The 13,936-nt window shown below is 26.5% G+C and overlaps 1 protein-coding gene across 1 annotated transcript; it reads right to left on the bottom strand.

Moving 5' to 3' along the window:
* Window positions 1-4,204: 4,204 nt before the first annotated feature.
* On the bottom strand, window positions 4,205-13,539 carry LOC145838396 (uncharacterized). Its single transcript, XM_082945982.1, has 6 exons — window positions 13,446-13,539; window positions 13,052-13,215; window positions 11,732-12,133; window positions 9,809-9,965; window positions 5,943-6,116; window positions 4,205-4,278 (listed from the first exon to the last, which is right to left on the bottom strand). Exons 1-6 carry the CDS (start codon window positions 13,459-13,461, stop codon window positions 4,205-4,207), a joined length of 987 nt encoding a protein of 328 aa, XP_082802108.1. The 5' UTR covers window positions 13,462-13,539.
* Between the last annotated feature and the right edge of the window lie 397 nt (window positions 13,540-13,936).

Raw genomic sequence — 13,936 nt, 5'->3', positions numbered from 1 at the left:
TAAATCAATACAACAAAAAACAAGTTTTATATGTGGAATTAGAAGACGGAGACGATTTTAATCGAACTCCTTAAGGTAAGTGTGAGTTTTGCTAACTTGTTTGAAATATTATCAGTTTTTTAAGATGACAAAGATAATTACCAAGTTTTCGTCAGTGTTTTTATGAAAGCTTTTAATGTTCTAGGTAATTAAATTATGACAGTAAATTCTACAATCAAATAAAATTTAAAAAACAGACGATGAGAAATTAACAAAAGTTCGTTTATTGGCTGGAAATAATAAAGATAATAACGGTGATTTTGAAAGAAAAATAGTTACAATTTTCGACGGTTTTTTTAAACGACGAGCAAGAAAACGGATTATATAAATAACTCGGGTTTTTATTTGTTAGACAGAAACTTTCAAAGTGTGTTTAAAAATATTTTCATCGAGAATTTAAAAACGTAAAAAAAGAACTTTACGCCGATGATATTTAAAAACTTTAATTTTCTGAATTTATTGATTACATAATTGACTACTACATGGGAACTAGTCTGTTGTGGTCAATATTTTAAAGTACAACAATATTAAAAACAGATCAACGAACTCAATCGTTGAACCGTTGTTCATGGTTTTGAAACACAGTATTTTTCCTAATCAAAAGAAACTTCGAATAGCTTAAATTGTCACTGAAATGTCACATTTTGACGGAAAAGTAATTGATTACAACACTATTTTAAATAGCAGAAGAGTTACACAAATTATTATTAGATTGTAGGTATTGTAGAAATTATTATAATAGTAGGTATTGAATACCAAGGAAGAACAATCACAGTTTCAAATAACGCGTTCAACCAGGAAAAGTCTAGATTTATATGTAATAAGGTAGTTTTTAATAATCAACCTACTCAAAGGTTAAACATTTGTTAAAGTATGTTGTTTTACCACATTATACGGTTGAATTTATTGTTAAAATACAAAAACTACACTATATATAAAATTTGCAAACCCAATTATAAAATAAAAAAGTATTTATTAGATAGTAGATAGTGACGAATTTAAGTTCTTAATAAAAATGTTAAAAGAAAGTTAGAGGTCTTAAAATGTGAGTCTTGCTTACACGACAATAATATTATCAGTTTTTAAAGATGACAAAGAAAACTAAAAAGCGTCAGTGTTTTTTTTTTAAGTTGTTAGGTAATTAAACTAAAGCAATAAACTTTATCATCTTGCTAAAACTTAAAAACAAACGACGACTAATAAAAAGTTTTTATGACGGTGGAAATTGTGAAGACAATAACGGTGACCTTGAGAGAAAAGTTAAAACTGTTGAAATTAAAAAAGATTTATTTAATCTTGGAATAAATGAAGAGTATAAAAGTAAGTAGTACAACTATCATACAGAAGAAAACCTATGCAAGTAATTAGCCTTTGTTAATAATCATATTTTTCAAGTATGCTATAAACTGTTTTCTTATAGAAAATGGTAATACAACATTCAAATTAAGAATTGCTGAAAAAGGAGGTATGTAATTGTTTAGTTTGCCTTTGATTTATTAGGTTTAATTTATTTCAAAAACTTAGTTTCAGTAATTACTTAAAACAGCTTGTTTTACGTAGAACCAAAGAATGATCTGTCTAAAGAAGAGAAAAAATTGCTTTCGATGCGAAAGAGAGGATCCACAAGAAATAGTTTAATGGGTAAGTTTACATAAAAATACTTGAAATCTAAATTAGTACAAGTCTCGAGACTCTAAATTAGAAACAAGAAAATCAGGCTAAGAGTCAGAACAAAGCATGATAAGTTAGAATTAAAATTTTATCAGACAATCCCTATTTGAAACTGCGGTGTTTGTAAGTTTCATGGCTGTTGTTAGCCGCGAGTTCAAAAAAACGAAAAATGTACCATCTAATTATTAGCCAAGCCTCTTCGACGGTAAATACACAACAATAAAAAAACTAGGGAAAATTGTACCAAGGGTCACATAAAGTGGTAAGAAAAAGATCTACTGAATAGTCCTTATACATTAAAGGTAGCAACGTAGTGAAAGAATACATTAGGAAAGAAATAAAGCTTATGAAAGGCCCTTAAATTTTATTGAAAGTATTAATAGTTATTATAATTTAAGACAAAATAAACAGAAAATTGTGCATATTATATAGTGCTGTTTCGTTTTTAATTAGTTTTTATTTTACTTTATGTACAAATAACGGTAATAAAATACTGTACTCTTACCAAGTTTATAAATTATATGCAAGTTTAGGGTCAAGTATAACCTCAGTCTAAATTATTAAATAAGACATAGCAGACCATTTTGGGCTGTTGATACACAGTTTTTATCTAACGTAATCTAGTAAGTAAAAGTTTATACTTCTGAAACCGATTATAAACAATTTATAGGATCAACAAAAGGAAAATTTAAATCAAGATACTATAAGCACAAAGCTTCTTTTCCTAAAATCGGTAATAATAAGTTCCCAAACTGTACGCAACAGGCAAACCATTATTGGAACCTAAAGTAAATTAATATGTATTCAATTGAATAGAGTACTATTAGTCGGCAATTGGAGATAATTTGTTAAACTTTCTGAAAAGCTCACAAAATTATAAAAAATTCACAATTTTAACCAAAGGACGTAATGTGTTTTACTTAGGTCTATTAAAATCCCTTTTTAATTTCAATGTTTTTACTTACTTAGTTATGCTTAAAAAGTCTTGTTTACTTCTTAGCTGAACAGTGTTCATTTCAAATACTAAGTTTAAACATATCATGACGTATCTATTATTAAGCTATAATAAGTGTTATTATTATAATATTTAGCTCATTTGTATACAATAGTAGTTGATAAGTGTATGGTATACTTAAAAATTTATTTATTAAAAACGAAAGGTATTTGATGTTATTTTTTACATATGTTCAGCTACAATTATACCAAAAGTTTGGTTAGCCCAAACCCAGAGTATCTGCCGAATAAAGTAATTTCACTTAGAAAGAGTGCTCGTATCAAGAGCAAAAGGTCACTAAATTAGAGTCGATCCTTAATCTCTTCTTAATCAACATTTGGAAGTTGACTTGTCAACAGCCTTTAGTTTCATAAGTTAAATAAAAAATGAAATTAAAAATTTGTAGAAAGTCAAGTTAAACATAATTAAAACTTTTTAAGACACAAAAGTTGAAGAATGTGTCCACAGTGAAAATGTATTGAAATGTGTTGTAAGTTGACAAAAATGAGTAAAGGAAAATTCAAACGGTTAAAAATATTAAAAAAGAACAAATTCGAAATACTTCAAAACTCATAAGATAGCAGTGCAGGTTTATATCGTTTTATTGAAAAGCGAAGTTTTTACCTGTTATGTATAAAACAACAACGTTAGTAAAAATAAAGTTTGTGTAAAACGCTTTTTGGAATTAGAGTCTGACGAATATTTATGAAGTTAGTCTTTTATGTTTTAAGCTTATAGACAAAGAGAGTAAAACTCTTGAATACGTTTTGAACTTGAAAGTGCGATAAAAACTTATAAGTTTTTTTCAAAGAATCATCGGATAGACTTTCTTAATTAATGTGTAACGTTGATTAGACCATTTTTTATAAAAGGACAAATTAGTTAAAAACACTAGGTGCGTCCTTTTGAAGTATACAATGAATTACGTCATAATGAATTAGTGTTTTGGTTTTTGAAGACATGGTTGGTGTACTAAGGTGACACTCTGTTAATTCTAAAGCAACTGTAAGTATTTATTGCTTTTTCTTTACATTTGAATATTTTTTTTTAGTTTTGTGTTAAATTTACACAACTTTGTATTATTTATTTAAGAATAAAAATTAGTGACTTTGTAGTTGTTTGTATAATTCTTTAGTTAAATTATAAGTGTACTGTATTTTTTTATTCTTGTGACTATTATACTTAGTAATGTTTTTAGTGGTAGTTAGGTTATAAGTGTATAGTACTTATTTATTCTTTTAAATATTATTTAGAATAGTTGGTTAAATTATAATGATATTCATTCACATTCTGACAATTAGCAATAGTTAGATTATTAGGTGAGTTAACTGAGTGTTATTTAAATTAGAATTTAAGTCAAGTTGGGACACACTGTACAAACCAATATTCACACATTTCGATATTCTCTTAAATACCACTTAAGTCCAAGTTCTAAGTTTAGTGAGAGACGAGTCAGCAAGCGTTGCATTGAAAAGGGTACTAGCCGATGTCTTGCGACTATTAGAGTTGCAAGTGACTCTGAGGCAGTACTAGTTCCGCCGGTGTTACAAGGCCCTCCGAGAAAACAAATGCCCCTACAAAATTGTAAATTGATAAAATACAATAAACTCGGTAATAAAGAAATGTCCGTAGTGAAGATGTACTAATTGACAAAAATAAGTTAAGTATTAAAGATAAATTTATTTAAGTTCCTAAGGTTAACAGGAGAAAAATAATATATATACACTGGTTAAGACCACTGGAAGACCGTTAGGGATACTACTACAAAAATAATAAACAAAACAATAAATTCATTATTTTTAAACCGCGAATTGTCCCTGGTTTATAAGTAAAATTTTGTTGAAACATTTGAAATAAAGTATCTATAAACATTGTTTGAAAGTTTTTACGACGGTTGCAAAACCACCAAATTTTTGTTTAAATACCATATTTAGCGTACGTAACGGCAGTTAATGACGTGTAGTTTGTTTAAATATTTCACTAGATTGGAAATTTGTGCTTCCTTGTGGCCTGCAGCGTGGTAGCAGATAAGCAATTTACTATTATTAATTTTTTTTTTTGCGTTGTAAGAAACAAAAGTAGTAATTTTTAATAAATTATCACAAATTGTCCAATGTCTTTTAGTTAAGGCAAATAACTATATATTAAATTATCACTTAGAACTTAAATTTTTATGCAACTTTTGTTGTAAATTAACTAGCCAGTAGTTGTTAACTTTCGTTTAAAGTTGTCCAATTATCATACACTAATCATGATCGTGTTACAGTCTTAGAATAAAACAAGCGGCATCTAATTATAAGTCTAATTTTACCAGCCTGCAAAAGCTGGGGCACAAGCTAGAGCAGATTTATTTTTTTACTCTTTTTGTTAATTGTAATTTTAATCAGGTTGAAAAAAACGAAAATTCTTCGACGAACAAAGCTAAACTTTTAGAAAAATAAGTTGTTACTGTTATTTTTTAAATGTGATTATTGACTTTAAATCTGAAATATAGATTCAATAATTAGTAAAAAGCACTTCGACAAAAATGTATGTAACATAAAGAAAAGAATTGTACCAAACAAATCACGAAGAGTATCAACTACTTATATAGGAAAGATCAAAAAATAGTAAATATTCACATAAGACTGAGTGTAATACCTAACGGTAAATACACTTGGAGGTATAGAGGGTTTAGTATAGGTTGATAAGTTAGCAGAACAAGCTAAATTTTTAGAGAAAAAAAATATTTAAAACTTTTTTAATACACTTGATTAAAAAAATTTAAAAGGTTTAAGCTTTTTTTAATCTAAACTGTTTACAATCGGGCATATTTGTATATATTATTGAAATATTAGAAATTGAAAAAAAAAACCACAACCCTTGAAAACACAGCAAAGTAAGAATATTAAAAAGATAAAAATATATTTTCTGGCTAATACATTCGTTGGAGTAAAAATATCTAAAAAAAATTTTTTTTCTCAAGGCCTCACTCAAAAAGTCAAACCCCAATTCAATGGATTTTTTTTAAAATTAAAGGCAAAGGAGCGTTCACAAAATAAAAAGAATCTTATTTAGCTTTAAAGGTAAAGAAAATAATTAGATCAAAAGTTTGGAAATTAAAAAAAAAGAAGCTAATCGAGCTAAGTTAACGTTCGTAAATCAATATCTTGCGGTAAGTAAGCTAAGTTGAAAATTCCCTAATACAGTACAGGCTTAAGTATCATTTCACAAGCTATTGTAAACAAAAAATGAAAACAAAGCAGAGGTGACTTGAGCGCTGGCGACTCGAGCAGAGGCAACTCGAAAATAGGCAACTCGAGCAAGGGAAAATCAAGCAGAGGCAACTTGAGCACGGGCAACTCGGCAATTTTTTTTTCTGCACCACCTAAGAAAAATACCACGCAACGCCACTGATATGTACCGTAAGTTTCTAAATAAAAGTTGTGACAGATTCATATTTTAAACCAAGCAAGGTACATTTAATTGAATCTTAAAGAAATGTTCAGTAGACGCATAGATTATAAGTAAATTTGGAATCTTTGAACTCATTACACTCATCTAAACAGACATACATGCTAAAAAATTAGATAATTAAAAGTGATATTTTCTCTCTATTCAGTTCATCCAATGATAATTTGTTATCGTTTATTCCTATAAATAAAAGTTGTTAATTGAAAATACTTAAAGTATCAAAACTTGGCAAATCTAAATAAAAGTGAAACTTGATAAGAAAAGTTACTAGATTAAGCTGCTGTATTCTTTATAAGATCAATTTGATTGATAACTTTAATCTAGTGAAAGAAAATTTAAATTAAAGCCACACTTTTAGTTAATGGTGCAAAAATTAAATGAACTTAAAATATTTTAATTAAAAATTGAGCACCAACTTTAGCAATCTTTGACAAAATGTATTTTTCAACATATCATTAACTTATTTTTAGGCATTATTACCTGCTACAATTAGCTTAACTAGCATACATATATAACTGCGTACATAAGAATTTTTTTTATTAGAAAAGTAATTTTTTATGAAAATATAGTTAGACAGTTATACATGTAAAGTATTTAGTGTCTTTAGGTTTAACGTAATTAAAATATGATACTTCCATTTAAAATCATACTATTCTTACTTAAAGGTTTAAACTTTCGTTGTTTAATAACGATCGTTCTTTAACTAATTTGCTGTAACTTGGAAAAAAAAAAGATATTTTAAAAAGTTATTTTTTATTGCATTAAAATAAAGTATATCTTATTTTTTGTTTTATGAAGCTTTTAAGGTTTTTATACTATTTTACAAAAGTATCAGTAAACATTTAACAGAAAAACTAGTATAAGAAAATAAAATCTAAAGCACAACTTTTAGTATTAATTAAGACAATTAATGTTGGTTGAAAAAAAATGCTAGATTTAATTTAAGTAGTATTGGTTTTTAAGTTGAAAAATAATTATTATCTCTAGATTTAATGTTACAAACTTTATTTTACAAAGTACAAGGGCAGCTTTAAGCTTTAAAATTTCGCTTTATAAAGTTATAAAATATTGTTTTTACTGTTTGGTAAATACGTAAACTTCTACTTTATTTGTAGCTATATCACAAAAATTTTAAAGTTAAAGGCACAAAACTTTATAGTTTTACTTATTTTCTTGTAAACTATAGTTTTTGTCTTGATCGTTTTAAGATATGTTTTATAGCTGCAAAAGACTATTTACAAATTTTGAATAGTTTATGAACTTTTATTACTTTTAAAATAAAACTACTACCCAGGCTTATGTATTTTTGATAAATATTTTCATAAAACATTCATTTGAAGTAACGTTTTAAATGTTGTCATGGACAAAACGTTAAACTGTATCAAAGTTGTGTACGATTCGATAGCCAAAAAGTTTTTTAGTACACCCGGTTCTAAGACCAATTACCTTGAGCGCATTTTTGTTGTTTAATTAACAAAACTTTATGGTATACAATCAAAATCCACCCGCGTTCAAAATCCACCCATTTTTTTAAATACTTTAATTATTTATTAGTTAATTTTATATATTTTTTGCATTTTTATTTATTTATCTTTTATTTATTTTTAACTATCACTGTTACCTCTAACCCTTACCCTCGATCGTTAAGCGGTTCTCGAATTTGAACGCGGGTGGATTTTGAACGTGTCCCAACTTCATTTATGTATATTTGAATCAAAATCCTGTTTTTTAAAAGTTATATCTAATTTTGATTGTAGATGTTCAAAACTTATTTATCTGAAACAACATCATTTGTTTTAAAGTCTCTAAAAATTAAATCCCTATATATTACTGATAAACAACTTTTCATGGTGGTGCAGTTACTTTTAACTGTTTAATAATTTTCTGACCATTGTTGCTAGTTTTTAGCACGTAAAGAAACGCAATACATATATTCATATACGAAGAAGTAATTATTTGAAATATCATGATTTGAAAATTCCTTGATAACTGTTCTAGGTGCTTATATAAAATGCAATCTTTGAGTTTTCAGCTACTTTTTCTTATATGTGGCAACTATCACAAAACCACCTTGTTCAAAATTCAAGCTGATAAAAAAAAAAACTTTTATAGCTTCACTTCTTATTTTTCTGAAAACAACCCTAATTCAAACTTTAAAGGACCCAAAAAATGGGAGTTTAGAGTTTTTAGCTGAAAATTCTTTTTAAGTGTGGCACTAATCACAATAACACATTGTGCGGAATTTAAGACGATTTGAAGAAAGTTTTACGGACGCTTTTTTTAATTTGCAGTAGTTTTTTATTATTTTTCGTTATTTCTAAGTTTAAGAAGTTCCACCGTTAAACTTTTTCAAATCGTTATACGTTCCATGTGATAATTGCCATAACAAATATTTCAGCTAGAAACTCTAAGGTCGTACTTTTTTTGATCCCATACAGTTTGCATTGGGGTTGTTTTCATAAAATCAAAAAGTTCTACGATAAGAGTTATTTTAAAATTCAACTTAAACTTTGCACAAGATGTTTTTGTAATAATTACCTCATACAAAAAGCTTTCTGCTTAAAACTCAAAGACCGAGTTTTGTATAAGTTTCATATTAGTAATGTTTAATAAAAAAAATAAAATCCAATAAATAAAAGATCTAAGCGCTATCTAAAAAAAAATGTTTTGGAAATAGAAAAACTCTACTTCTAATTGAATCATATAAACCAATATTTTTCAAACTTTTAAAGCACATTCGATTATAAGGTATGTTTCTTTGCAAGTTAATTGCTATAGGAATACAACAAAATACCACTAAAACTTTTAAGTTACATTTTTTTTATTAAATTCACAAACCAACATTAACGATGATTAACAATAAAAACTTTAAAACAAGTAAAATATAATTAAAAGTAATTTGAAATATGCTAGACAAAGTTATTGCAAAGTTTTGATCTTAAAAACTTCAAAACTAAAGAGAACTCAAACTTGAATAAGTACAAGAACCTATGATTATTTGAAAAACAATTACATAAACACAATATATACTTTTTCTAACTTCAAAAAACGATTAAAAAAATTAAAACAAAGTTTAAGTTCTTAAGTTGTTATTCAACGTATAAAAATGATTGAGCAAATGAAATTCATATAAGAATAAATAACTGTTAGTAAATTTAGAATAAGTAATGTTAAGCAAATATCCAAATCTATTTAAAAGTCTAAACACATCTTGAAAATAAATATTGATTTTTTTTAAATTTTTGAATTACCATTAAAACTCCTAAAAATAACAAAGTTTTAAGTATAGTTTTAGATGTGTTATTTGATAAAACGTACTTTTGAAACTTTCAAAGTTATTCTCATTACCATTTATAAAACATTATACAATAAACTAAACAGTATCTATCTTAGTTAGTAGTTTATGAGAAGGGTAAATTATTGTGACTGAAATCAAAAATCTATCTAATTATTTATATCATGTTTTATTAAGTTCTAAACGTTACTTTTTCTTTCTAAAAAAGTTTAATAACGACTTTCGTATACTTGGTTTTTTTATACTTTTGGTAATGCTTGTTCTTGAAAGTGATTTTTCAATTGAATTTTGAGTTGAGTTATTACAACTGTTGTTATGATTTTCTATATTTTCTAGATAAATCTTCGAAATTTTACTTCCTTTTCCAAAAGTTGCGGAACCATTTTTATGCAAATATTTTTTGTTCATAATGTCATATGCTATATCATTCTTTCTAATTTCTTTTTTTGAAGTTCTTTTAGTCAATTTTTTGAAAGTTTTCCAGCTGTTATTGTCCCGGTCAGTGATGGTATTCTGAAAAAAAAGCCAAGTATTGTTTTCTATGTAAAAACAGTAACCATGTATGTTAGACTTCAGTAAAGTTCTACATTAAAACAACATTTAATCGTAAATATTAATTCTATTAGCTGCTGGTAAAGAAGACAACAATTAATGAATAACATTTAAAGTAGGTTCATGCAACTATCTAAAGAAAAACTTTTTTTAAGTATTTTTGTTTTACAGCTCAAATTTTAACGTTTTAGAGACTTTGTTTCATATAAAATTTAATTGTTTTTTGTAAATATAAAACATACATAACTTATTTATTTGCTTTGTTTATAACTAAGTATGTTGCAAAACAATTAATTAACCAAATGTGTTGAGTAAGGTAAGATTAAGAAACGTACAGATAGTTATTTTAGTTAAAATAATAAAAGTTCAATTTAAACAGACAAAGTTAATAAAATTAATAAATTTTATGTTTGTTGAAATAACTTAAAACTGTTTTAACAAAAAAAAAATATTGGAAACTGTGTTCTAAGAAAAAAAAAGTTTTCACGTACTAGACGGCTGATAAACTATTTTAAAATTTTAATTTTTAACAAAAAACTGTCTTTTTCTATATGGTATACAATACATTAACTACATTGTGAACAAAAAAGGTTTAACATTTTGAAACAAAACTTGATACTTAAAGATTTTTAAATGATAGTAAGGTAATTTAGAGATAGGAAATTTTATATCTTTTATTTAGTTATAGTTAATACTATGATAAGAAACGTAATTCAAAAACAAGTACAGTTTTGCGTTATTTATGAAATTTATTTTAACAAATTTTTCTAAAGAAAGTTTGTTCATAATTCTCCAATAGCTTGTATACTTTTTTAATTTCAAAAGTAGCTTCATGACGTGAAAGTTTGTTACAAAATGTTTATTAAATGAAAATACATGAACTAAAAAACTAAGCTATGTCTTTAATAAAGCATTTTATTTAACAAAACTTTGCTAAGAAAGACTTTTTTAGCTTGTTGGTTTTGATTTTTTTCTTTAATCAATCCTTAGTTTAAGTGACAAAGTTAAAAGGCTTTATTTCTACTTATTTTTTGATATCTACTATTTTTCATGAATTGAATGAAGCATTTTCATTTATTTATTTAGTTCTATTAGTATTTATTTAGTTCTTACAATAAGTTTAGTAAAATGCCAAAAGATTCATATTAAAAAACGTTAGTCGTAGACCTAAAGTACCCGCATTTAATTATTTAAGCTAGATGTTAACATTAGAATTATTAAAAAAAATTCTACTAGTTTTAATCTTCTATTAAGCAGATGCTTTTGCTCAAATGCATGCCGGTTTCGAATAAGAACAGCTTTTTGTTATGTCAGCAAGTAATTTTTCAATAAACCGTGAGAAAAAATTTCTGTCAGGTTTCAAGTCTTTGTAGGTATCGTAATAGTTAAAAAGTACAATTTAAACTTAGTAAATATAGATATAGTTACTTTTGTTTTCGAAATTATGTTTTTACTATCCAAATTTAAACTTACCTAGTAATTTTGTTTGAATTTTGCTTTTTCTAAAAACGATAACTTAACATATAAAATCATTAAACAAAATTACAGTTTTTTGTTAGCTTATTATTGTTTTTTGTAGCAAACAACTTTCAAGAAACTTGCTACTTATAACAATATTTATATAACTTTAAATCGATTATTTGATGTTTTTCAATAGTCATGCTACTGCTTAAACAAACAAAAAATGTATACTTAAAAAAAACTTCAATCAGCAAATGTGTGCTTACTATTTTGTTATTTTCTTCATTATTAGCATCTTTGCTCATCCTAAATATTCTGTTTAAGTTTCCCAACGACGAAGTCTGCTTGTTCTGAATATTTCCGTTGCAAAAAGACGGGTCATGTAAGGTCGAGCTACTACCGCAATGGAGATCGGACAGATATTGATTGCTCTTTGCATAATCCTTGCTCCCTACCGACTTCGGCAGCTTAGACGAGCTTTTGCGTCCAAATGTGCCGTGCAGCGTGTAGCGCTTCTGTATTTTTGACGTATGTTTGCCATCGTTGATATGTTTTCTGGCAGGTTGTTCTTCAGGGTTTTTGATTCGTTTGTGCAGTTGTTCAAGAAGCAGTGAGTCGTTTCTGGAGAAAGTCTTGCTTCTGATTCGGTCATGAGTGTGTAGCAGTCTCTTTGATTCAAACACGAAATATTGTTTTTTTTTAATTAAAGCTTTTTAAAAGTATTTAAAAATTTAAGTATAAGATATTTAATTGATTTAAGCATGTTGGAAAGTTGTAAGATTCAACTATTAGATCAGGGATCGGCACATTGCGGCCCGCGGGCTAAATGCGGCTCTCAAAGCCAAAATCTGCGGCTCGCGAGATACTTTTTAATACAACATACCATATTAAAAACAAAAAGTTTTTGTGGTAGAAGCTTAAAATTAAGCTATTAACTTAATATTTACTTATAACTAGTGCTATACTATAGCTTACTGTATCATATTTCTAAAAAAAAAGAACTTAATTTTGTTTACTACAAATATTTTGAAATAACTGCGGCCCGCGGAAGACTTTATTTTAACAGTGCGGCCCGCGAGCAATTTTGTTTAGAAAATTTAGCCCGTGACTTATAAAAGGCTGTCGACCCCTGTATTAGGTTAAAGGCTGATACGATTTTAAGCATGTTACCAAAAGTACTTTAGTAATATATTTATTAAATCTTAAAAAAATAGATATTAATTTATTTTTCAAAGTTAATTTTACTTAGTGATGTTAAAAACATCACTTATGAAAAACGTTAAGTTGAAAAATATTCAATAATTTGAAGAAATATTAAGTAAAAAAATGTTTAAGACAACAAATGACAAATATTTTATTTTCTTTATATGTAAGTTCGAAGTTAAAATTTTTTATTTAAAAACAAAAAAAAAACTTAATTTTTAGCTATGAAAGCTTTTGAAAACTTAATATAAAACATTGAAATAGTATGTGAGTACTGTACATCAGATATAAAATTATGAAAACATGTTAACATATTAAAAACTACAGTAAGTGCGTGTATTAATGCGCAGTAAACTTTTATTTTCTTCAATAAAGATACTTACAGCCATTTGGTCACTTGTGTACTCATTCTTCTTATCGAATGAGTATTCGTGCCCTTTATAAGAAACATCCTCTTCACTTGCTTTTTTTAGAATATTATCTTCTGACACAAAAGTCTGCTTGAAACTGGATCGTTGAGCGAAACAGAAACTTTCAAAACTTTCATCTGTAAATTTTTCGTGTGTTAGAAATAAGCTTCAAACGTTTCACGTAAAAAATATTTAAAAAAATTTTTTGTTTGCGTTTAGTAAGTTAAATTGTATATTTCTTAAAAAAGATTCTTTCTCAATAAAAGTTGCAATGCACCACAAAAGAACTAAATATCTGTTTTTTTGAGTATATTTAACTATTATAAAAAAGTTCCGAAAAGTATTTATAAGCAACGAGTTAACATACCTTTATTTTGATTCATTGTTATCACAACGGATTTTCAAGGAGTTAAAAAGATTAAGTCGTAACGTAAAACTTAATACGAAAATCAAACAAATGTCTGTGTAAAAACAACATTTATAAACAACACATTTTTAACATTCCAATTGTACAATGCAAAGGGTAATTTTCTCAAAATTTAACGCACTTGGTGTTCCTTTTTATTACTTATTTATTTAGTTTAAAACTTTTCAAGGTCATACTTAAAGCTCAAAACTTAAAAATTTAAATAAAGAACCAAAAATAAAGTTTGTAAGTTATAAGCTAATTTCTATTAATTTTTTTGAATAAATACGAAGTTTTTTAGTTTCGAATTATTGAAAAAAATAGCAAATCATAGTTTTTAAGTAAAAATTAAGTTTAGTATAGAAAGCATAACTTAATATTTTATTAAAAGTACGCAGTGCAAAATATATTATGGATAAAACTTAATACAAATAATTTTAAAACTGACTAAC

The sequence above is a fragment of the Thalia democratica genome, chromosome 1 (assembly GCF_965202585.1).
Source record: "Thalia democratica chromosome 1, ktThaDemo2.hap1.1, whole genome shotgun sequence".
NCBI classification, from domain to species: Eukaryota; Metazoa; Chordata; class Thaliacea; order Salpida; family Salpidae; genus Thalia; species Thalia democratica.
Note: the sequence above shows the minus strand (reverse complement) of the source record. Positions and strands in the feature narration are given on the sequence as shown.